At 42.0% G+C, this 25,666-nt stretch overlaps 1 protein-coding gene across 5 annotated transcripts in view; it reads right to left on the reverse strand.

Annotated features, from left to right (window-relative positions):
- The window catches only part of PLEKHM3 (pleckstrin homology domain containing M3), a 169,053-nt gene that overhangs the window by 122,621 nt on the left and 20,766 nt on the right, over window positions 1-25,666 (reverse strand). For all 5 annotated transcript variants that reach the window (XM_019726927.2, XM_019726928.2, XM_074312178.1 and 2 more), the window contains exon 3: window positions 11,328-12,257. In XM_019726927.2, the coding sequence (XP_019582486.2) occupies window positions 11,328-12,257 (930 nt within the window). The remainder of the gene's footprint in view (window positions 1-11,327; window positions 12,258-25,666) is intronic.

Raw genomic sequence — 25,666 nt, forward strand, 5'->3', positions numbered from 1 at the left:
TGCAGTTAAGTGGAGGAGACAGACATTAAATAAATAATTACACAAATGACAATATAATCTCAATTACAGCAAGTACTAGAGTAAGGTATTAAACTAGCATTACAGTGGAGGGAACTAAATAGGTCCTACATCAGTCTGAGGAGTTGGTTGGAAAAGGTGTTTCTGAGAAAGTGTTATTTAAGCAGTGACCTGAAGAATGAGTCGGGGGTAGTGGAGAGGCAACTGCACACGAGAAGGCACTGAGACGCATGGCAAAGACACGGTGCGTTTGGGGAACAGAGTGAAGTCAGAGTGGCTGGAACTTGTGTTGGGGGAGACAGTGGCAAGAAGGCAAGAGTTGAAGGTGAGGATGCGGGCAGGAGCCAAGTCATTTGGGATCATGGTAAAGATGCTGGTCTAAATGCCAAAAGAAGTGGGAAGCCATGGAAGGACTATAAAGAGAGGTCTGTCTACCAGGGTCAATTTCAATTTTAACAAGATCACACTTGCTGCAGTTAAGACAAGATTTGAGAAAGGTTAGACTAGAAGCAGGAAGACTGGTTAGTCCTCTAGGTGAAAGATGACCCAACTCGTAACAAAGAATATGAGACAGGTAAAGGCTATCTCAAAATTCAAATACAAAGTATGCTTATCAGGTATAAAAGAAAAACTAGGCATAATACTAGGATGTATTAGAAATAAGGCTAGAATGTGGGTAGAGGTCTTGAATTAATCTCTTCCTTTGTATTTACCACTGGGTAGAACCCTATTAGAACATCACTGTAGTTTCTAGAATGCAAGAAAGACATGGAAACTTGGACATTATCAACCATTGATACCTCAATGGTTGAAATGTTGGACATATGTATTAAAAACAGTTAAAGGAAATGTGCTTATGTAACCCAGAGAAAACCGAAGTATGGCTTGATTCATTCACTAAGAACATTCTATGGGCATGTCTGATGGTTTCTCAAACTTTGAATACAGTTAAATCAACTGTAAAGTTCGTTCAAATCTCTAGGCCAGATCCCAGAGATCCTAACTTCAACAGAGAAGAATCCAGCCATTGCTCCCCATATCACCCTCATGATGCTCATGCAAATGGTACTCCAACCACATTCTGAGAGGTGCTGGGTCCTGCCCTCAAGAAAGTCAGACACAAGTCATGGCCCAAGACAGGAGTCCAGGAGAGTGGAGGGGGGTGGGGTCGTGCAGTAGGAATGCTCAGTGCTACCTGGGGGATGAGAGCAGGGTGGCGATAGGGTAGTCAAGGGGGCTTGGAAAGAAGTCTGTAACCATGTAAAGGATTTTTCACACCCAGAAGCCTACAGCAAATAAAAATACAAAACTACACCCAACACATTGCCTGTCAACCCTGATCTCAGGCTCACTGCTTTGCAGGCCTGCAACATTTTTTCATCTGAAACATGTAAAGGATTTTAATGCTCTGTTTTCACTAATGTCATTTAATTAAAACATTTTCTATGTTAACATATTGTAAGGTATAAAGGCCTGCACACAGTCATATTTTCTACTGCTAAAACTAACTTTTAGTTTACCCCAACACCTCAATTTGTGTGACTATATGTGGCCCATGCTTGTTCAAGGAATGAATGACTGGATTAAAATATAAATTTGAGAAATAAATTGGTATTACTATATTACTAGATTTCCTTATTTAGAGATGTGATTTATTTATTTATCATTCTTTAATTTAAAATTTTTAAATTATTAGTTTCAGGTATACAAAACAACAGTGATTAGACTAGAGATGTATTTTTAAATGGCAAGTTTCTACGTAAGAATGTTTCTGCTTTTAGGCAGTATAATGGATTTTAGAAAACCTCTCAAATAGCTCTTCCTCTTAGAGGAGCCCATGAAAAGCTTAGTTTTTCAAGAAACTTAGCTAGAAATTAGGGAGAATATTGAGCTACCCTCCAGTCTACCCCAAAACCACACCTAGATCAATTTCTCTCCTAATTAAAGGTCCATAAATAGAAGCTTTAAACTCAATGTAGAGTCCAGTAGTACATTCACACTTCCTTTAAAAGTTTGGCTGGAAATGAACACATGACAAGAACAATGTTAACCATAAAGGAAGCTACAAAAAGGGACAAGAACTTTCCAGACCAAAGTATAGCAACAAAGACTGGGAGAAATGAACAGTTTAACAGCTTTAAAAAAAAAAAGGGGGAGAGAGAGAGAGAGGGAGAGAGAGAGATAGCACAGCTATGGCCTATGAAGTTCAGGAAGGTCTATCAAAAGATCCGTATCTTCTGAAATTCAAAATGATTTTATTCTTCTGAAACATATCAAAGACCAACATGTGACTTCTATGATGAAAATACCAGGAATAAATCAAAAAAGCAAATTTATATCCTATAAAATCAAACGGCCTACTTATATAAAGTGATCACATCTCTCTGAATTTTAGGATGTGAAATAGTTCAAAACCCAAATTATATAACGTTCTTCTTCTTCCATAGAGTCACATGACTATTCCAGTGTGTATTCATATTCTTAATATACATTTATTTTTATTTAAAATAATTTCCCGGGCTTAGAAACTTAAGACTGCAAAAATGGATAAAAAGCAAAGTAATTTATCCAATGATAGACATCGCAGCCAAGAAAAAGATTCCCATCTCCTGTCTTCTTACTCAAGTGATATTTCTATGGGTTTAAAATCTCTTCCCCAAAGGAAAAAGGTATCACTTATTAAGTGAGATTAAATGGAGGATCACGTTACCTAATTTTCTCTAAACTTCTATAGACATTGAAAGAATCACAAAAGGAGAGGTAGAAGGGACCGTATAGTACAAAGCCGTTCCTTCTAAAATCTCCCAGACGACCAGATGTGTTGGAAGGAAACTCAAAGACCTTCATGTTCAACTGTGTGCTATAACCACTCATTTAACTGTCTGGCTTCCAGTTTTCAATTTCTGTGAGGACACATAATGGGATTATCTTGTTCACTATGCATCAAGCACAATGCTTAGGACAGAGTAGGGCTTCAATAAATATTTGCAAAAGGGCCAAATTAATATAGCTCTTCATCTCCCAGATGAGAATATCGTAGCTCAGACAAGTGACTTGCCTTGAGGTCAGAACTCTAGTTCTTCCAGTCTCACGGGCCAGAGCTCTTGCCACTCTACTCATTTTCACCCATGGCCATCAAATCTTCTTACATAAGGGAAATCCATTCTACTCTGGACATTTCTGTTACCGTGGTCCAATGGAATCATACAAAGTAAGCCTATTTTCTAAGTGGCAGCCTTCGAGTATGTGGAGACAATTCTTGTGTCCTCCCTATTCTGGGTTACATTTGCATGACATGGCATTTGGTACTTTCACCATCGTATCACATGTCAATAGATGTAACTGTTTATTCTTCAAGAGCAGCGTCTATAACTAAAATTTCCAGGTGTGGCCACAGCCAAACATAATGAGGATATGTCCTCTTCTTTCTAGCTCAATGTTTTGTGCATGCTTCTGACGTAGCCACAGTAGCACAGATTCTGGCTTCCCCGTTGCCACATGTGTATGCCCACATGAGCTGCTGTTAGATCAAGTGTCCTCTACCTTCCATCTTTGCAGTTAATCTTCTGACTGTCAGTATAGAACTATCTATTTATCCCTATAAATCACACCTTGTTTGGCCCATTCCTCCAGCTTGTGTTTCAGAGTCTGGATTCTGTCATTCAGCTTATTAGTTGTCCAGCCTAGTTTTGTGAGAGCTACACATTTGATAAGTATGCCTATGATATCTTTATCGAGGTAATTATTGTCCTATCTGGGCAAATAATAAAAATAGCTAATCCTTATATAGCATTTACTATGTGCCAGGGACAGTTCTAAGCCTCTTTAACTCATTTTATTCTCACCAGAAACTTATGAGGTAGATGTAATTATTTTTTCACATATGAGATTTAACAATGGAGATACAGAGAGGTTAAGTGACCCAGTGCCACACAGTTAGTGGGTAGCAGATCTGGAAACCCAGCCAGTCTGATTCCAGAGTCCCTGATCTTAATTACTAAACCATGCTGCTTCTCATTATTATCATGTACTTTTACTGACAACCTTCTAGGCTTAACGGGATCCATCAGTCAACAATTCTTGAGTAAAGCTACCAATCATTCACAAAATGACATAACTGGAATTTCTGATGACCTAAGTTTCACTGTCTTGAGGGTTTTGCCAAATGCATCTCTGAACACTGAGTGCTACATAGCAAGGACTTCGCCTGTCTAGCCACCCCTCGTTTTCCTTTGTGCATCCTCAACCAGACTATAAAGTCTTGGGCGTCCAGACCATATCTATGCTTCTCTTCTATCTCCCATAGTAGCTACTACATGAGCACACAACAGAAATTCAAGTTTTATCCTTGATAGGTAGTGAAAACCAAGGAGATCTTCCCCTGAGTTTAATTCTGTAGGAAATGTAAGGATGAAGTTTGAAATGGGGAAGTAGGGTGAGATACCACTTGAGCTCTTCAGCTTTCATATTCTTTACAACCGGGATTCTCTGACACAAGCAGAGACAGGATATGTTGGTCTCCAAGCCAGTGGCCATGACGGCTTAACCCCTTACCTCCCAGTCCCAGTCTCCTGCTCACCTCTTTCAAGCCCCTCCTGCTCTCTTGGAGGGGATTCTACAAATCTTGGAAGAACACAGCCTACACCTCACCCTACTTTCATATTCCAAGATACCTGGCAGAGCATGTGTGTGGTATCCATGAGGAGTTTAATATTAATAAATGCTGTTGAAATGAACCCTCCACCAAACTCCATGTAAGGATTTTACTACCACAACCCCTCCACGGTCATATTCAAGGTTGGGGAAAATAAAACAACCCTTCAGAACAACAAACTAGACATTTCTCCTCTGAAAGACAAGAAACTAATACACTAAAAAACAAAATGACTTAGACAATACAAGGTGAGATGGCAACAACAGAGTAAACAATTTATTTATCTAAGCTGTTTTCTATGTTTTGGGGGCACATCTCAGTTTTCCATCATTGTCTTCTCCTCCAATTAGCTACCCTGTTTCCCCGAAAAGAAGACCTAGCCAGACAATCAGCTCTAATGCGGAGCAAATTTGGAGCAAAAATTAATATAAGACTGGTAAAATGAGACTGGGTCTTATATTAATTTTTGCTTCAAACGATGCATTAGAGCTGACTGTCCGGCTAGGTCTTATTTTCGGGGAAACACAGTACCTGTTTATTCCCTAACTCATATAATTCTTCATTATTACCATTCCTAGCAAGTGGGAGACAAATTTGAAAATGGGGAACTGGAGATATCAAGAAAGGTCAATTTTCTTTTTATTTCCGTCTCATTTCCTTGGTAGATCTGGCACCTTGGCTGCCAGAGGATCCCCCAATTTTTTACATGGGAATCAAACAGATTTTTGCTATGTTAGAATTTTTTTTTTAAGAGCATAATATACAACTTCCCTTCTTGACACTCAAAAACCTACAGATCTTTCTTTACCTAGACTCATGCTGCATAATCAGCTCCCACATTCAATTTCTCTTTTTCTTAAGAATTGCTATTCTGCATGATTTACTCTGAGGCCAATAAGTAACTAACTATGCCCAAATCAGAAATATTGCTTACTTCCAGACTGGCAGCTACTTAATGAATAATTAACCACTCCATACTTTCTATCGGGGATGCTTGTATTACCAGGGTAAAGAAAGGTATCCTTTCTGTCTAAACAATGTCATAAAACAGGCCTTTGCCAGAATGTCGCCCTCATTTATCACATGAAATGCCATGTGGTATTAACAAGGTCGATACTGTTTGTTTAACATATTTTGCTTTCATAGGGGCTTGAAATGATTTGTTTTTGCAGCTGTAACAGAGTTAAATTAGGGATTTAGGCTTGGTTTAGCTAGTTGGGCATATATAACCAGGGGCTATTAATTATCTTCCTGGAGTGCTTTGTCGTCTTCCCACAAGTTACAGCATCATTGGGGTACTGAGTTATCCCACAAGCAGCCAGATTCTATCCTCAGATAATCAATGCCTGCTTCTCAGGTACTGAAGGGAGACTAAATAATTGAAATTTCTGTTTCTAAATCCATAACTTTCTCCCCCCGCCATCACTGCCCGCCTGCCAACATGTAAATGTTATTAGTGCACAGGTTGGTTTTTTTTAAGTTGAGTAAGGAATTTAAGAGCCAGTCTTAGTTCAAAGACTAGTTTCAGACATCCGTTCCCACAAATGAGAAACTTAAAAAAAAAAACACTTTTCTGATCTTAAAGCACCAATGCTCAGCCCTTCCTCACACTGCTATTCTGCCTTAAACGGAGCAGGGGGAGAGGAGGAAGTTGGCTCCAAAGATAAACTTGTCAAAAGCCTGCACTACAATACTAATTCCTGTCTACCTGTTTGTGAATGTCAGCTGGGAGCAAGCGCTGAAAAGCTTTGGGGGGAAAAATCAAGGGGAAGAAGGGGGAAAGGAGGGGAGGGGAGCAAAGAGAAAATAGAGGGCAATTCTAACAAAAATGAAATCATACACACACACACACACACACACACTCAGACACACAAAGAGAGGGGGGAAAATGCTCCCCCCAGCTCAGTCCTAACAACATACTTCTTTATCAGAGGTTCATTGTCAATCAATTAGCTGAGGCAGCAGGGGTCTGTGAGGTGGGGGCCCCCAGGGAAACAATAGGCAGCCCTGTTGTATTACTATTTAATCACTTTTGCTAAATAAATAGAGCAGCCCCTGAGGTGCTGTCATGTCAAGGGAATTTATAACCAAAAAAAACTTCATTTTTCATTGGTCAGTCCTTTTTTCCCTTCAGGACAAGAGAGGGTTATTACTGTAGCCTTAAGTTCCATCTTTGTGTTTCTTGCCTTTGATTCCCACTCGGACCCTGCCACTTTCTGGCACTAATTTGTCAGGCTGAACAAAGAGAGGATTTGTACCTCCTGTAAGGTCTCAATTAGGAATGGCTTCTGCTGTATTATGTGCCATTCAGAAAGGACACAATGCCGGTAATTACAGGAATTTGCACTAAATGGCTGAAGAATTCACAGCACAACTACACACACACACACACACACACACACACACACACACATCTTGGGCTTACCCCTCCCAAGGGCTGGGGGGAAAAAAGGAAAGCAAAAAGCTCTAAAAGCTCTTAATACGAGAGAGATGTAATTACCAACAGCAGTCCCAAGAGGTTAAACAGCAGCCAAAGGAGTAAAACCATAAAAACTGACAGTGTGAAAATGGTGGAGGGGATCCCCCCGGCTCACTGCTTTTCCTGCTGTCTCTTCGTTCACATTTTCAGCTTCAGTTCAGAGTCAGGAACGCTGTCCCACAACGGGGCCATCCAATTTCACTTCCAGATTACAAAGCAGTAACAAAAGGAATGCTTTAAAAGGTGAGCTTTGTTTTGCATCTCTTGTCGAAACTATAAACCGGCTCTGGGCCCTTTTATTATAGTACTGTACTCAATTGCTAGGTTTCTTGATTGCAGGGAAATTACAGGAAAAATATCTGTGTGTACTAGTGCCAAGAAAACCATGCTATCTATTGAGGGGAAATAGGTATGTACACATGTCTAATTCCTGAAGAAAACAGAGCTGCTGCCTTATAATCTAATTTATACAGCATTTTGTGAACAACTTAAAACCACTTACAGGTACATGTTTCATAAATATTTTACTAAGCAGCATAAGTATTTGTTTTAGCATTAATATTTTAATATCACGGATTCTCCATTTCCAGACATAATTTTGAATCCCAACCACTAAAGAAGCGTACCCCATTTTCTGCTACAGAGGTGTTTCTGCAAAACTGTACTAAAGCATCACCAAATTGATTGTTCTTAAATACTACTTTCATCATGTGCTCTTCTGCTCAGGGGCCTTCTGTGTCTTCAGGGTGAAACACTAAGTTCAACCTTATCAAACTACCTTTTTTTGTAGGTCAAAAATGACCAAATATCTGTAATTTCACATAGCTCCACTTGGTACCACCTCTGACAGTTCTCTAAGCCCATGTGTGTGCCTCACTTCTACAGCTTTGTCACAGTTGTCACTTGGCATTCACAATGTGACGATTTGATTAATGTCTGTCTATGCTAGTGGATTGCAAGTTCCATGAGAGCACGGACCACGTCTACTTTCTTGCAACACTGACTTGTCTAGGTTCACCCACCTTTTGGGCACATGCTCAGAAACTCCGCACACAATAAATGGTGTAAATGAACGGAAGAACTTAATTTTCAAAGGCATGTTTTCAGGAAGAAGGAACAGCAAGTGTAAAGGCCCTGGAGGCAGGAATGACCAAGGTAGGCTCCAGAACGTCAAGAAGACCCTAGTGGCTGGGGTTTCCCAAGCATAGGGCAGCCATGGAGCTGGAGAGGAAGCCGTGGAACAAACCACACATAATCAAATACAACTATAAAAAGTTCAAGCACATGTTAAGAAATATACAGTTATAAATAAGCATGTATTTTCAAAACCATAACCTCAGGCATTTTTGGATGGTCGTGGTCCATTTTCTCTGCAGGGGCTCTTTAAATTTCAGAGAAGGATATAGAAAATTCTTCACCTACAGAAAGAATTTAGTGCAGCCAAGCCAACTGCACTATTTTGTAGATTTAAAAGCCAACATTTGTGGCTCCCCTAAATAGCAACTGAATGACATCATTAACAAAGAGCTACCCAGAGCAATCTTCCACTTTTAAAGTTTATTCATCAAAAATACTTAAAGAGGGAGGGCCTAAGTAGACATAAAAACTTACAGTCTAAAGAGGCTCACTAAAACCATGAAATATTGTGAATTAGCTTCTCCTTAAAATAATAGATAAAGCCAAGATCCAACTAGAAACAATTTACTGGACTTTTTAGCCTTCTGGTCAGTAAACGCACTGTGCAACCAGCTTTTTCACCAAATGAGTTTATGAGGATGCAAAGTTAGAGGACACAAGTACTAAACGAAGAAGCCAGCTGGTTTAGATTAACTGTGTTTGTGAGAACCATACATCAATTTTTAAAGTTCCATCTGCTATAATAATCTTTGCTATAATGAAGAGCCTCCCAAGTAATTTAAAAAACATTCAGAGGTTTGCTTAACAAGTTTCTTCTGCCTTTTTCTTTTGAGACTCTGCCCCCTACAGGAGATGAAGTATTCCCACCTAAGGTAGGAAAGCAGTATTCCTAGTGTTTCGGGAAAACCACGCGTATCGCAAGGCTGCTGAATGCAGCACTTTCCAATGGAAGAGAGAGCATTGAAATGAAATGAACATTTTCGACTTTGGAATTGGCCGCACTATTCAAAATAGGATTGACTTCTCCCCTCCCCAAATTAAAAACCTGCCGGTGCCTCATTAAAACTCCAAACCAAAGCATGAAGGTAAAAGCTGAGCAGAACACATGAGTTTCGGACTACATTATCCTGTCTCCTGGATTCCCTACCACCACTCATCCCCAGCCTATTCGCCAACCAGCCAAACTTAGTGACAGCAAAGGGAGGCACCCAAAAACATGGAACCAAAAGTAGCTGCCCAAAAGTTCCATCTCTGCCCATCATGCAATCCTTTTCCTAGTCTTTTCTACTTAGCTTCCTTCTCTCCCTGCCTCTTCTATTCACCTTTCTTTATCTTTTTCCTGTTTTCATTTCTCCAACTGCCAGATGCAGTGGACCTGCTGAATGGTACCCTCTACCTGCATTTCTCCTCCTCGAAGTGCTAGGAACACTGCTAAATGAGGTACAGAACAGTGCACACTCCCTCCGGAAGCAAACTTATGAAAGGAAGTGAATTAGGTGACAACTAGGTGACAATCCTTATGTTACCCCTGAGGCTTTTCATCCCTTTTTACAGAAAGTTTCCCAATTCAGTTATTTTCATCTCTGCCTTGAGAACTCAGCTATTCTCCCTGATAGATTGTTGACCCTGTCAACAATCGAAAACCACAGAAGTGTTCCACAATTTCAGAATGTCCACAGAGTAAGCACTCCATAAATTCCTGCTGAATGCCTCAACTCTGAAACGTATCTACTAGTATGAGACACTGAAATGTCAATCATTTTTAAAGAACTACTCCTCTAAAACCAGTGTCTCCTTATTTCAAAACCATTTTCCAAAAGTAGCTGGCTGGCTTAGAGAAGGCCTTTCCTGCCTGCAGATATATGCGCGTCACACAGTATGGCTTCTTTACTGACTTGGTGTTTTCGGTCTCTCCAGCCCTGCCTTGCAAGTTCCTGTTTCACCATCACTGAGATCCTCCAGGCAAAGTAGGGAGAATTCACTTACTACCCCCCTCTGCTTAGGTAAATTATTTTTCAATAGAAAAAGCCACCATCATAACTAACCTAAATTCAAAACGGGGGTTTTCAGTGTGCCACCAACTATTTGGCTTTTCAGTGCAGAAGCAAGCACAAAATTTAAAATTTGGTCTTGGTTGGTGGTGAGCTTCTTGTACATTTTTAAACAACATACTTAAGTCTGATATACTTGAATTAGAATCATCCAAAGCAGGCTCCCAATTAAAGTTGCCTTCATGGTAAATGTTTTGTCACAAATAGTGGGGTTTAGTGAAAGAGAAATAATTTGATATCATTTATAGTAGATATGTATTATAGGTTTGGTTTAGCAGGGGCTTTTTCCTTTCTAGTATACTGCTTTGGGGAAGGTGAGAGGAATCGGGAGTAGGGAAGAGAAGCCATAACAGGGTTTTAAGAACTAACCGATGACTGGTCTTGAAATCCACTTTGGGTCTCACGCTTCCACAGCAGTTCCAGAAGCCCTAGGCTTCTGCAGGATGAGGCACAGGCCCATCGTGACTCAGAGGTCATCTGCTTAATCATCATCTACCCTGATCCTAGTCACCTCCACAATTCAGTCCAGAACGACTTTTTAGATTCTACCGTAATGAAACTTGCCACAGTCATGACCAATGACAGTTACTGACTATGGATATTTTCCTTGCCTATGGAGGCTAGGAGTCAGCCTTGGGCCTGACTGTCTCTTATGAGACAATGTGTGACGTCCACATCACAGTGACCTTTATTTAAGAAGGCAGAGGAAACAGAATCACAGCACGCACAGGAAGCCTAACGTCTAGTCTGGGAACACTTCCGCCAAATTTTGATTCAATGGGGACTATCATCTCTGCTTCTACTTACTTTACCAGCACGGCATGAAGATAAACAGATGTTTTAATATAGCAAACTCCTTGAAGGAGAGATGCCTTTTAAACAAGAAGGAGCTGGGACTGGCCTATTGAGGGGATTTTAAAAGTGAATGCCAATTGTGGGGTTCAGAATTGGCCCTTAATGAGCTTTAGGCTGGAAGTTCACTTCCTACCTGCACATTTGAAGCTCTGAGCAGTGAGTCCCCGTTCCAAAGACAACGTCGTCAGAATGCTGAGGAAGCTAGTGGTCACGGACTGACGTTTGCTCTTCCTGAGCTCGCCTGGCTGGTCCTTGGGCTTGTTCCTCAGTGTGACTTGCAGGTTTTGCTCCGAACTCCTCGCCACATTGGCAGCCATCTTCAGAGCCTCCATCCACTCCTGAGCCCTCTGCCGGGTCTCAGCACGGAGGCGGAGGACATCTTGGGGGAAAATGACTTGAAAGCAAGAGTCGCAGTCGTCCAGGCTGTCCATGTGGACCGCCAGGCACACGTGCACGTTGTAGCTGAGCAGGGGGTCCTCGTCCAGCTTGCCGGGCTGAAAGGCCATGAGGTAGGCCCTGCTCAGCACGAACGTGAAGGCCTTCCAGTTGTTCTGCACAGTCAGCCTGTACAGCGTCCCCGACCTGAGGATGTCCTCGTACCGTGTGGGGTTATCCGAGCCAGGGCACGGTGCGAGCAGCTCACTGCATTTCCTCTGTAAACAGTGATTCTGTGTATAGGCCCCAAGACAGCCAAGGCCTGGCGAGTTTGCCAGCTCATCCTGCCGTCCCATGTAACCGGGCACAGCGGCGTGCACGACCTCCCAGAGCTTCTGTCCCCAGTCCAAAGCCTCCCACGGCGACTCTGCCTTTAGCTGTAGCTGAGTGTTGTCATACAGAACAGTGTCCACCAACCTGGCCTCAAGGTTGCCCAGAACAGATATGCTCTGGAAGTGTGAAAGCTGGTACGTGGCATAGAGGCTTTGATTCCCGCTGCTGTCCAGGCTGTAGAAGTACAAGTTGTACGGGGAGAGTTCTGCGTAGCAGCTTTGCCAGTAACTGTCATGGTCCTTTCTAATCTCCAGGTAACCCTTCTTCAGAATGTTTGGGAATGCCTGTTTGTGTTCTAGAAAGAAAAAAACAAAAAAAGCAAAGCATTACTTCATTAATATAAATGAACTGAATGAGATGAAAAGGCAGGTATAAGAAACCAAGCACATCAGGCGTCAGCATCCTTCTGGTTCAAACTGAACATAGGAGTAGTAAAATTCCAAAATAGTACCTAATGGACACGGTGTAATGGGGAAAATCTCAGGCCTGAAAAACTAGGGTGGAATTATGAGTACAGGGAGGCCATGTCCATGTGACATGCAGAGGTCTGTGTGGAGAACAGAAACACTGGAATACATGTGACTATCCCTGCCCCGGGGGCCCAGGAGACAATTGCACTTGGCCAGGATTTCTTGTTTTCTAGGTAACACTCTACAGAGTCCCAGATACATGAGACAGAACAAAATGTTCCTCCTGCCACTTGACCTAACTTCCTGCTAATACTCATCTTTCTCTAGGGTGGTGAAACCAGGAAGGGTCAGTGGAAAGGACGGAGCAGGAAGTATGCCACTCACAGACTCCTGTTTCTCAGACACCCCCATTCCTCTTCAAGGCCAGTTCATGAGCCTTCTGTCTTATAACCAGTTCTTCAGACTTGCCTCAACTAGCTCACTTACAGTTAGGTCTCTGCTTAGATAGCAATCGTGCTCACCTCTGAGCCTGACTGTTATTAAGCTGTTCCCACTGCTTCCATCAGCCACTACACACTTAACCCTTCACTCAGCTATCCCCTCTTCCACAAAGGGGGTTCGTCCTGACTCCACCAACCCCCACCCCCTTGCCTGCTACACACACCCCTGAGGCAGTATCAGGTACGCCTACTGTATTATTCCTCTTTGATGGACTCTTATCAAGCTGTATTATAATCATTTATTTAAATATCCAATCAATAAAATACATTTTGAAGTTTTTTGTTTTTTTTACTGTAAGCGCCCCGAGCACAGGGGTGAGATCTGTCTTTTTGTCTGAAAAGGACAACACATAATGCAATGCCAGTTACATGATAAGTACTTTAAAAATACTTGTTGAATTAGAAATAAAGCTGCTAACACAAGGCCCAGCATACAGCACGTACAATTCCCTTCCCTTCTCTTCCCCTGTGCTTCACAAGTTTATCCAGTCATGTCATCTTTAATCAATGACTAGCTGCAATATATATAAGTTTAGTGTTTTAATAAAAGGGGACATCACTTGGGAGACTTCTTGATATTTTTATCAGGCATGAAAATGCCAACCGTGCAAGAGGGAGCAGTCCTCCTTGGTCGAGATTTTCATTTCTGACATGTTTCCCAATCTCTTGTGCTGACACACATTGGAGACAGTCATAAGCTAATTGAGTCATTCCCTAAGGAAGACAAGTCACATTCCCAAAGGGTATGATTTCTGATCTTGGCTGAAGAAGAAAAGAGTAACACAGATCCAAATCTTAAAATAGCAAACCAAAAGAGAAAAGGAGAGAAATGAGGCAGAGAAAAGCCAATTTTACCTGCTCTCCATCTCTCGTCCTGACATTCATTAGTATTTCTGTGGTAACTCAAAAGCCATTAATTTCTTGCAACCCACACTAATCCCTTTGTAGAAAGAGATAATGGATGCCTAGGTTATCTTTCTTTTCTGAGAATGCAACAAGGGAGGCAGCACTGTTAGAGACACCGCTGCTGCCTCTTGGCCTCTCATTCCTGGCTAACGCTGATGACAGTTCAACCTTTCCCGTAAGACATAACCACGTGTCCCTCCATCCCCATCCTTCCTGTGACCCAGGGGCTCAGCTATGTGTCCCTAAGTAAAATAAAAACCACCTCTCTTGCTTTTAGCTAGGAATTTTCCTCTCCTTTTCTTTCCTTCCCGAGAGCTTTTTACAACAGCTGCTACTGTGAATTAAAAATTCTACCTTAATTGGGTCCAAACCAGCAGCAAACCTGACCAAAGCCTCATATCTTTTTGACTGTACCCATTAGGATGGTAGATGAGATGTCCTCTTACGGAGTCTCAAAAGTTTCCTCACCTTCTTGATACAGAATAAGGATAAAAACGCATTGTGTTTCAGTATTTTTCCCCACTTCGTCTCAGCCCTCTCTAAATAGGTATGTTAAACAGACAGAAAAGAGGTGAGTCGATCATAGCAAATGGACCATTTGTACAGGCTGCACTTGGTAGAGTAATTCTTGAAAACAAAGAATCAAGAAAAAGAAAGCAAATGTGATTAGAAAACTATTGGAAGGCCTGTTTAATATCAGAACTTATTAATATTTGGGTGTGAAGTATGAATTATCTTTGACTGTAGAGGAATGGAGAACTACCATTTCTGTTTAATTTCTAACAACTGCTACTTTCTATTGGATCTGAAGTTCAGTTAAATGGGGTTTTTTTTAATCGACAAATCAAAAGTTATATATTTAAATCTAAGCTTTCATTAATTTACTATAGTTCAACTTTTGTTTCCCCAGACCATATCATTTCAACTCATTTAATTAACCCATACACATTACTGTAAAGTGTTCAATTTTACAAACAATATATCTGTTTACTAGATGATAACTGATTCATATGGGACCACTGACAAAGGTTATCGTGACTTCCTCAATAAAATAGAGAATGCTGACCAAAATGAATTACTGTGACTATAAATTTCACCCTGAAACCATAAGACAGTAGTGGTTCTTTTTCTTCATGAAAAAGAAAAATGAAGAAAATAAAACCACAGAAGTCTTTGTTTCCCCATTGCTTTCCACTTCAGCTAGCATGAAGACCTGGTTTCAGTTCCTCCTCAATGAAGATCCCTTTTCCCTCTCCTCTCTGTCCTATCGTAACCCGTGCTGTGGCCTAAGGACAATAATTGCTCCTCCTAGTAACTGAAGAGGAAGAAGGGCATTTGCCTCATCATGTACTGGATTAATTTCCATACTGCCCACCGCATGCTTCTCTTGCCATTATTTCTTCTATCTGTTCTCAAAAAAGTTTCCATTCCCTAGGCCACCGCATCTTAATGGAGGTCTTAAATAGGCTCCCACTTCTAGTTTTCCTCCCCCGTGGCCATGTCACACACTGTTACCAGGTTAACCTTTTGGGGTCACTCAGCCCCTCCCATGCCCCCTCCTTAGGCTAAAACCCTTCACAAGTTTCCTGGTGCTACACAATAAAGTCCAAGCTCCTTAGCTTGGCCATAGGACATTTTATTATGGAAAATTTCAAACACACTCAAAAGTACATAGACGAGTAAAATGAACATCCCCGTGGAATCACCCCTCAGCTTCAAAAATCATCAAGTTGCTGCTATTCTTGTTTCATCGCTCCCACCCCACTCCAACTCTTGCTTTTTACTGTGTTTTTTGTTTGTTTGTTTTCTTTTGTTGTTTTTTTTTGCTGGAATATTTGAAAGCAAATTGCAGACATTTTATCATTTCTATTCTAAATACTTCAGGGCATATCTCTAACAAATACAAATTTTAAAATGTATACATGATACCATTTTCACTCCCAACAACATGAATATTTCCTTATCTAATACCCAGTCTGTGTCTCATTTCCCTAGATTGGCTCAAAAATTTGTTTAATACAAATGGTTTGTTCAAATTAGCTTCACGCATTGATTTGGTTCCTACGTCTTTTAAGTCTCCTTAAATCTGTAACAGTTTCCTCTTCCTCTTTTTCATGCCATGTGTTTATTGAATAAATTAGTTCATTGTCCTATAGAATTTCTCACATTTTGGATTTGGCAGAGTTTATCTTCATGGAATTATTTAAATGTTCCTGTTTCCCATGTTTTCTGTTAACTGCTATTTAGATCTCAAGGTTCAGCTAGATTTTTTTTTTTTTGCAAGAATATGTTACAGGTGGTTGTCCTAGGGCCATTCAGATTGATTAAGAGGGTCAGAGGATATTAGCCTGATATGCTATTATAAATTTCCCCAGGGACTCTTCATACAATACAGCCACCTTCTCCACTCCCCCACATTCCGGCCATGTGACCTGATGCTGTTTCCATTACTCACCAACTTTCATGCATTTTCTCTCACCATTCCCTCTGCCTAGATTCCTTCACCTCTGCTTGTCCGTGTTTTCCTCAACATGAGAGCGAGTATAAAATCTCACCTATTCGGAAGCCTTTCTTCTTCATCCCCTCTAGTTGAACACAACTGTCCTCCTCTGAACCCTCATCGCTCTATGGCTATATCACACTAATGACTCATATTTTAGATACTATTTCACATTCATCAAATATGTATTAAATTACATAATAAAATTATTTTAAAAAAAAAACAGTAAGAAATGTAAAGAAGCAAAAATAAATGTTTCTGCCTCCACATCCCAGTACCCACAATCCTCCTGCCCATACTGTGTACCATTTAATATGAAGCCTTTAGACATTATATATGTAATAATATAAACAATAATCAGGTGTGTTCACAAATATTAGCATATATAATTATGGAACACTTACATGCTTTCATTTTAGTTACTTTATGTAATGTTGTCTTTTTAAAAACCATCATGTCCCAGATCACAATAATTGAAACATTTAGGTAACCTAGTTTACCAAGAAAATCAGAACTGCCTGAGTCAGCAAGTGAAGTCACAAGAATAGGATTCTAAAGACCAGGCAACAGAATGAAAGACAAAAAGTAACATTTTAATGTTTCCATAGAACGCAAAAACCTATGCAGTGCCAACATTCCAAATCAAAATTATCTAGGCAAATTGAAAGGAAACAATTCTTGTCAATTCTTGTAACAAATTAATCAATGTGAAAGGAAGCCAAAGTGAAAGGATGTCAAAGCAGCCAATGAATGGAGTACTCACACTCCTCTAGCAGTTAGTACGCTCTGTCCCAGACAACCCAAAGGATTGCCTCACGAAGTTTAGCAGACACATTACCTTCCTTTTGCTCTTCATCATCTTTCTTTTCAGTTTCCCTACAGGTTATCCAGACTATCCTTAGCTACAAGGATAGATGATTTTAAGATCTGAAAGTCTAGGAAACAGGATTTACAACTATTAAACGGGTTCAAAAATAAGGGAGCAAAACAATTTGACACACATTGACTGAGTACCAACTACGTGCAAATCAGGATACTAAGCTCTGCTGGAGACACAAAGGTGACAAGTCCTCACGGTGCTTACAATTTGGTTTTGGTAAATGACTCTTATGAGACTTCTAGATCAATAAAAATTGATTAGCTCAAGAGAAAGAAACCACAGTGTTGCTTCAGAACAGACTCCTGCAAATGGTTCTTCTTCATGAATGGCCAACGCCAATTACCTGTTCTCAATGGTTATTATCTCTTCACTTCCAGATCCCATTCCCAGCTTCCCAGACCACAGTGCCACTTAGTTCAGCCTCAGCTCACAGCTCTGGCCCAGGTGCTGCCAGCACTACAATGACAGCCTGAGCATGAGCTAACATGAGGCCACTTGCTCAGAGGCACAGAGCTCCCTGAGAACCGTCCACCCACCTGCCAGCACCACTTCCTCCTCCAAGACAGCATGCTTCTCTGGGGTCACTTACCACCTCTAGGCTTCAGGACTCAGCTCTAGTCCCTGCCTCCAATTCTAGGGGGACTCCTGGCCTTCATCTCATGCAGACTGACCAGCTCCACCCACCCTTGGCCTAGAGTAACAGCCCCTTCTGCCACTGCCTGAAGCAGAGACAGAGGATAACTTTCACTGCCTGCTACTGACTGCCTGGAACCCTGTACTGAGAAAAATACTGAGACTACATCCCAATTTAGTGGGGGTGGGGGGCACCGTGATGTCACTGAGGTGGGAAACGATAAATGTTATGTATTTGCCATCTGATTTTAGGTCTTTATCAACACAGGTCTTTACCTTCCTTGACTCTCAAGACCTAATTTTCTCCTCCACAACAGGGACCTCCTAGCCCTCTTAGACCTCTTCATCATGAAGTACGTACTGACTTCCAATGTGGTACTCCTTCATGTTTCACACAGGCATTTTCTCACTCCTCCACCTCACCTACCTTCTATTCCATCCTTGTAAAGGCCTTTCATCAGGAAACACTTCTACTTCACGCCTTGTAGTCGCTTCCTTGTTTCTCTGGACTCCTTCCTCCCCGAGATTCTGTGCTCGATAATTAAAACCTGTTTTCTCATACTTTCCAGAATTAATCACCAACGCCAGATCACTACCTCTGTCTATATTCTCTGTTTAAGCCTAGCATGCTTGAGGAAGGTACTGAAATATTAGCCCAGGTGTGTTCGTCCGTTTGGACTTCCATAACAAAATACCATCACCTGGGTGGCTTGTAAACCACAGAAATTGATTTCTCCCAGTTCTGGAGCCAGAAGTCAGCTCAAGGTGCCAGCCGATTCAGTGTCTGGTGAGGACAAGCTGCCTGGTTCATAGACGGCTGTCTTTTCACTGTAATCTCACATGGTGAAAGGGGATGGGGAGCTCTGTGGGGCCTCTTTTATAAAAGCATAATCCCATTCATGAGGACCCTACCCTAATGACCTAAGCACCCCCCAAAGGCCCCACCTCCTTAAACCACTACTTCAGGTTTTAGGAGTTTAACAGGCGAATTTTAGGGGGGCACAAATATTCAGACCACCGAACCGGTAAACAGACTCATGTTGCTCAAATTCTATTATATCTTTAATCCTGACAACTCATTCTTTTATTCATTTCAACAGATCCCAAACGCAATCCCCAGAACAACTTTTCCACACCTTCTTTATTCTCCCCCAACGCCTAATTCCACTGTCTCTTCTTTAGTGCACGGTAGGTGGCTCCTTTAAATACACTGTACTTGGCTTCCCTGCAACATTACACTAACCCATGTCCTATACAAGTGCTCTAGGGCACAGTGGGTAAGGCCGCAGGTGCTGACGCCAACTGGCCTAAGTTGAAATTGTAATTCTGCCCTTAGTGGCTGTGTGACCACGGGCAAATTACTTTACCTGAGTCTCACTTTTACCATCTTTAAAATGGGACTATAATAACAGCACCTACCTCATTGTACTGTTTGAGGAAGTAATGAGTAGCTCTTAGAACAATGCCTGACATCATACGTATTCAATAGATGTTTCCTATTTCAGCTTTCTGGTCTCAAAAGAAGAAACTTCTTGCTCCCTTGTTAAAGCTTACTCCTCCCCCCCTACTCTGTACCCAATTCCTTCCCACTTCTTCAGAGTCTCTTCCTCTATAATATTTTTAAAAATCCCTCTATTAATCTCTTGTTTTCCAACATCCTAAGGTTTGTGTGTCTATTAAAATAAATCATGCACTTGATCCTACGTCTCCTATGGCTCAGTCTGTCTTCTTCCTTCAGATTTCAAATTGTCACAGTGCCTCCACTTCCTGTTCCACACAAACTGGCCTCTGATTATTGCTCTGACCTCGTCTCACATCAGTTCACATCCCTTCTCTCACTCCAGCCACAATCCTCTTAGGTTCTTTGAACAAGCCAAGCACATTCTAGCCTCAAAGTCTCTCAAGTTGCCAAACCTCCATTTGGAACCTCTCTCCCCAGGTCCAGTGGCTTACTCGTCTCCCTCAGTTTTTCACCTCAGAGATGTCATCCCTTCCCACCTTAGTTAAACAGCTCCCCTCAGTCCCTCTCTATCTTACCACCTTGCTTTATTTTTTCCAAAGCACATCTCTCCTTCTCCTTGGGGGGCAGAAGGGGGCCTAGAGGTCTCTCTCACACCCACATACTCAGTGGCTGGCTCCATAAATATTTGTTGAATGTATATACAAAGGACTACTCTAGAATCGGAGGCAACACCAAATGAATCAGACCCAGATCCTGTTGAGAGAGTTCATAGTCCAGTTAGAGCCCTTCTTTTTCTTGTCACAAGTCCCGCTTTCTCTTGCCACAAACACGCTAAGCTGCGTCCTCATCACCTCACATCATGATGGCTGGCAGAGCCTCCCACTTGGCTTCCATCCCTTCCCGTCTTTGCATCTGCCAATTCGATGCATGTATTCTTGGAACCTGAGGGGACGCAATAAACAGCATCCCTGTTCTTCACCCCAGTTTTAAACCAACCGAGATGGAGAGAGGGTAGACAGACACATGGAAATCCAAACATCAGCCAGGTGGAGGAAGCAGCTTGGAGTCTTCCTAAAGCCGAACCCTAGGTTGTACAAACTTACCTCTGAGCCACCGGCACGGACCACCACAGGCGCCCCCTCCTGGGGACTCCTCAGGAAAGCGTAATGAATGGAGGAGCAAGTCTAGAGGAGCAGACCAGAATCAGTGCTTCCTGTGAGAGAGGCTGAGTTATAAACGCCTGGTTTATCTACTAAACCTGCCCATAAGTCACTCCTCCCCAGGGGTGGAGTGTGCAAAGGAGGGAGACAGGCCAAGAGTTAGTCTAATTGATGTCCCTTTACACGGACACAAAAGCTACGGGAAAGTTCCCCACTACCCTCCCCCCTCCCAACTCTGCCAACTTCCAGACTTCTTGTAAATTACCCTTTTAATCTTGACTTTCAAGTAATTTTCAACTGTTTCTTGCCAAACATATCACATTAAGTCTAATTGTATGGCTTTGAAGATCCTCCATAACCTCAGCCCGCTACTGTCCTCTTCCAAACGCAGCCCTGTCCCAGCTTAGCCTCTAGCCCCCCCCCACCACCACCACCACCACAAACACAGGCGCACACGCGGTCTTTGCTCCACCATGGCTTTGTGCTCAGCCCGACAACTCGGCTGAATCGTCCTTTCCTCAACGGAGACTTCTCTGACATGCGAATCGATCACAACCATCTCTTTTCTTTACATTCCCGGTTAACAAAACACCGTATCCCAAGTCTATTTGTGTCATGTTATAGTGTTCAACTGTGTGTACACCAGAAACTAGAGAAACAAATTTTAACCTTTGGTCTTTATTCTCATTAGAGGCACATGAGAGAAGTGAAATGAACAGGAGGCACGGTAACCATGACACTGCCCCAAATGTCCATAGTCTAGTCCGGGATAGAAACAGACCTACAGTATACATACCCAGCTGATATCGGCTACACACAGCAACTTGGGGATCTTTCCCATCTAAGCTCTTTGCTATGGGCAGCAGTGATAGAGTGTAAGCCAATACACACTGGGTCAGTTTCCCTTCTCAAGTGTGAACCTGACCAGGAAATCACACACCCAAGTTCTTCAATGCAGAGGCTTTCTGCCTTCTGTGATGAGGGTAATCTCTTCTCTTTATAGAACTTTTTTGACCCAGAAAATTCGAAACATCAACTCTCAAACCATGACCATTTTTGCTATGGTAAGCTTTCCACTCCTTTCCTCTAATCTATAGAAATTAGGTATAAAATACTTAGGCCAGCAGACTTTAAGATAAATGGCATTTCATTCCTATATCTTAGGTAACATACAGAATCATAGAAACTTAGAGCCAGAAGGGACTAGAAATGCCTTTAGCCTAGCCCAGCAGAGGCAAAACCTGTCAGTTACTTAGCCTACTGGCTAGTACACGCCCCCCCCCCCCCCCCCCGTTTACCAACAGAACCCTAGTTTTGTTCAGATGTGGTGCCATATGCTTAGAGGAGATGGCCTCTCCCCAGCCCCACGGACAGAATCACGATTTGTTTCATCCAATCACAGTAATTCCATTTTCCTTTGCAGGAGATTGCTTTAGGAGTGGGCGTGTGACCCAGTTCTGCCTGCTGAGGGGGTGCTATTGGAGGCCTCTGGGAAAGAGACCCAGAGGATATTGCCCTGTCTTCCCTTCCTGACTTTGGCTGTTGATATCTAAGAAAATCATCCGTGGGCCTGCTGCAGCCATCTGTACCAACAAGGTGAGAGAAGAGACATCTTCTGAGGATGGCAAACCAAAAAGCTGGGATGTGCTTGGATGCTCAGTGGCCCTGGGACCAGCGACACATGGATCTTCTACGGTGTTTATTGCACACAGTGCCTGACATTCAGTAAGTGCTCAGTAGCCATCTGTCAGATGCAAAACAAGATGATAAATGGCCTTGCTACTTATGCCACTTTTAGTTGCGTGTGCTATTACTTGCGTCTGAAAACATTCTAACTGATTTAACAGATTTGGAAAGAGATTCCAGGAAGCAAAGTGACGTGGTCAAGGTTACATCTCAAAGTGTGCGAGTTGAGAGTGCAACTCCAACCTCCAGACTTCCAATCTGGATCACACTGTGCTTTACTTGTGGTGGAAGGAATGAGTCCGACACTTCCTCAGGCTTGAGCGACAGTATTATTGAGTGGTTATGTGTGGCCTCCAATGTCCAGCCTGGCTTGGGATGCTAGCAGCGTCACATACGAGCTGTATGGCCCGGGGTGAGGCCAACTCCTCTAAGGCTCACCTTCCTCATTTGTAAAATCAGGACAATGCCATCTGTCATACTGAACTATTATGAATATTAAATAAGATAAGCAATGAACACGTCTTAGCACATATTGGGCATAAAGTTAACTCTCATTAAATGATAGCTAAATGACAGTATTAATAACAACAAACTTCATTCAACTTGACTCAAGCTATAGGTAAGGAAAATTGAAAGAGGTAATTTCCATTGTGGAAGAAAAAAAGAAAAAAAAACCAAAACCAAAACTGAACTGTCCTGATTTTCCAAGCACCAACACACACAATTCAACCAAACACTGCGCATGTGACCATACTTGGTACAATACAAAGGTTTCTACAACAGGACTCATATCGTCAAAGAACTTCCAACCTAGTGTGGGAGATGGATGTACAAGCCATTACTTAGAATGTACAGCAAAATAAAACGTGCTGTGGAAACATAAGGTGAAAGGAAAATAGAAGTTTCACTGAGAAGGATATGGGAAGGTCTCAGGGAGGATGTGGCATTTGAATTGGTCATTGAAAGATAAGGGAGGACTTTGAAAAGTGAAAAGGGCAGGGAAGGTATTCTGGGATGAAGAGACAGTGTGAGCAAAGGCCCAGGAGCTTGAAAGCACATGGCACATTCAAAAATGGCACGCAGATGGGTGACGAAAGGGGCGGGCGATAAGGTTAGGAAGATATCTATGTGCTTTATAAGATTTATACTTGATTTTGTAAAAAATGGGGAACCATGATTCATTTTTGAAAACGGAGTAGCATGACAAGATTTGTATTTTAAGAAGGTAACTTTAGTAGTGTGTCAAATTAGTAACTACAGTTCTTCTTAGCCAAGAAAGATAAAATACATTAACAGAGCAACCACAAAAAAAGTCAGACACTTTATTTTCAGAGTTCCCATACAGAAATGCTAGGAATCAGAATGCGGGCTGTCGATGAGGCATGTTGGGTTTCCGAATAGCTGCCACAAGCCAACATTCAATAATCTAGCCAATGGAAACTATACAACCATATAAAATCAACTTTCTGTGACCTATTTTAGCAACTTCTTTGTACTGACTAATCTTGCTGAAGGGTGAATCATAAATTCAGCAAGAGACCATGTTCTGGTGACCTCACTTGTTCTAAGCCTGCAGGAATATTCCCACCTCTACTGGCTCCAAGGCTTTTAAGAAACATCATAATTGAAAAAGCAGTCATTTTCGTATAAGTCCCAAATTTGGCCTTTTTTTTTTGTCAAGTGAAAGATGGGGAAAAAGGGAATCGAAACAGAGTAACATAAAACTCAGGATAAAGAAACCATCCTGCCATGGTTTTTCTAGCCCAAAAGAAAATCTCTGCTTGAGACCTTCTCCTACAGTACTTAGAACAAGAAAATACAAGCATAGGAATGGTACCAGGTCGCCAGAGAGTGAAACCGACCGAAACAAAAGCCCAGCTGACCACTGCCCTTGCCAAGCAGATGATAATGTGAACACAGTCAGGGAGGGAAAGTCAGCCAGATTCTGGCAGTGTGTTCAGTTTCAGAGCCCCACAGCTAACGCAAAGCACTTCTTTAAAAATTTTTGATTTACAAAAGTACAACAGCAGTTCATCCAGAAGTAGAGTTACCAGGCACAGAGAAATTTTTCTGTGTTAAATAATTTCAAGCATACCTACATTTCCATTACGACCTTCCAGTGCCGATCTGACTACAGGAATAAGCTCCTAGACAACCATGAGTCAGGGTCAGTTCAAATACATCATAGAATGATGCAGTTTGAGAGTTGGGACGGATTAGAGAGATAATTTAACCTGCTTCACTAGGTTTATAACCAAAGGCAACAGACAAGTGCTTTTTCCAAACCTACATGGTGAGGAATTGAGTTGGGATGAGACACGCAGCTGAGTGTGCTTTCCTTACCGCCTCACCTTCCTCTACTACGTGTACACACTTACAGGTAGAAGTGTGTGTTTGTGTGTGTGTGTATAACCTATTTTTCATATTGATAACATACCTAGTGTCCACGTGTTTCATACGACTTTTTATGTTCTCACCTAAATACGCTCGTATGATGATATTTGGAGTATAATTTTTGTGACGTCAGGACCCTGTCTTCTTTGTCCTGTGGAAAATCCCCTGGAGAATATGACTAAACCATTACTCAGTGAACAAGAACTGGATGACAGTGATGCAAAGGGGTAAAGGGTTAAGCAGAGATACTAGTCAAGGACATGTTTGTCTAGAACTAAGATTAGTGGTAGGACTAGAAATCAGCCATTCTGGTAGCGGGATCGGGGCCTCCTTCAGGGCTCATTCCCAGTCACTCCTCGCTACAGCTGCCCAGGGCATGGCAGACCCGGGGATGGCAGTAAGGAAAGGAGCTGACCCTCCGAAAGCTTTGGTCTCCACCACCCATCTTGAGATTCTTTAGAAATAACTGCCTCTGTTGCCATCTGACCTTAGAGCTATTCCTTCCTATCAATCCATGAGCGAATCCTTTGCACATTGCTATCTAATCCCCAGGTAATGCAGATAGTGTTTACTAGGTTGGAGTCAAGCCACACACCAGTGACCTAGGAGGACCCACTGGTAAGTACCCTTCATCCACGTCGCACAGGCAACATTCCATCTTAAGAAGTCTGTCCTGAGTCTCTCTCTGCCTGAGGCAATGCAATCTCTAGAACGTACCTTTAAGATTCTAAGTAAGACTGAAAGAGGCAGTCAAAGATGGGGCAAAACTCCAAACCTTCTTTCCATGGTTACAAACCCACCGGGGCCAGTTCACTTAAGCTCTCTGCATACCTAGCATTCAACAATGTGCAATGCAGTTACAATCTTCCTTTTGTGGACTCGCTGGTCTCCTGAAAATAATATGGTCAGTTCTACACTGTCCATGTATTTTATTTAGCAAATATGTTAAATGCAAGAAACAATCCTTGCTTTTAGCTCAACTGCTTTTGTGTGTCTGTTTTTCCTGCTTTTAGTTTGATGAATTAACTTTAGCTTGATGAACATTATCCAGGTCTGTTTCTTCCACACTGCTTCCCATCCTCTACCACCACAGAGACTGACCGCCAATAAGGCTTTTGAAGTGGAGGGTTCTGGAGACTGAGAACTACTGGTTTCCAAAGGAAGGATGCAGCC

This window comes from Rhinolophus sinicus, linkage group LG01 (genome assembly GCF_036562045.2).
Source record: "Rhinolophus sinicus isolate RSC01 linkage group LG01, ASM3656204v1, whole genome shotgun sequence".
Classification (NCBI taxonomy): Eukaryota; Metazoa; Chordata; class Mammalia; order Chiroptera; family Rhinolophidae; genus Rhinolophus; species Rhinolophus sinicus.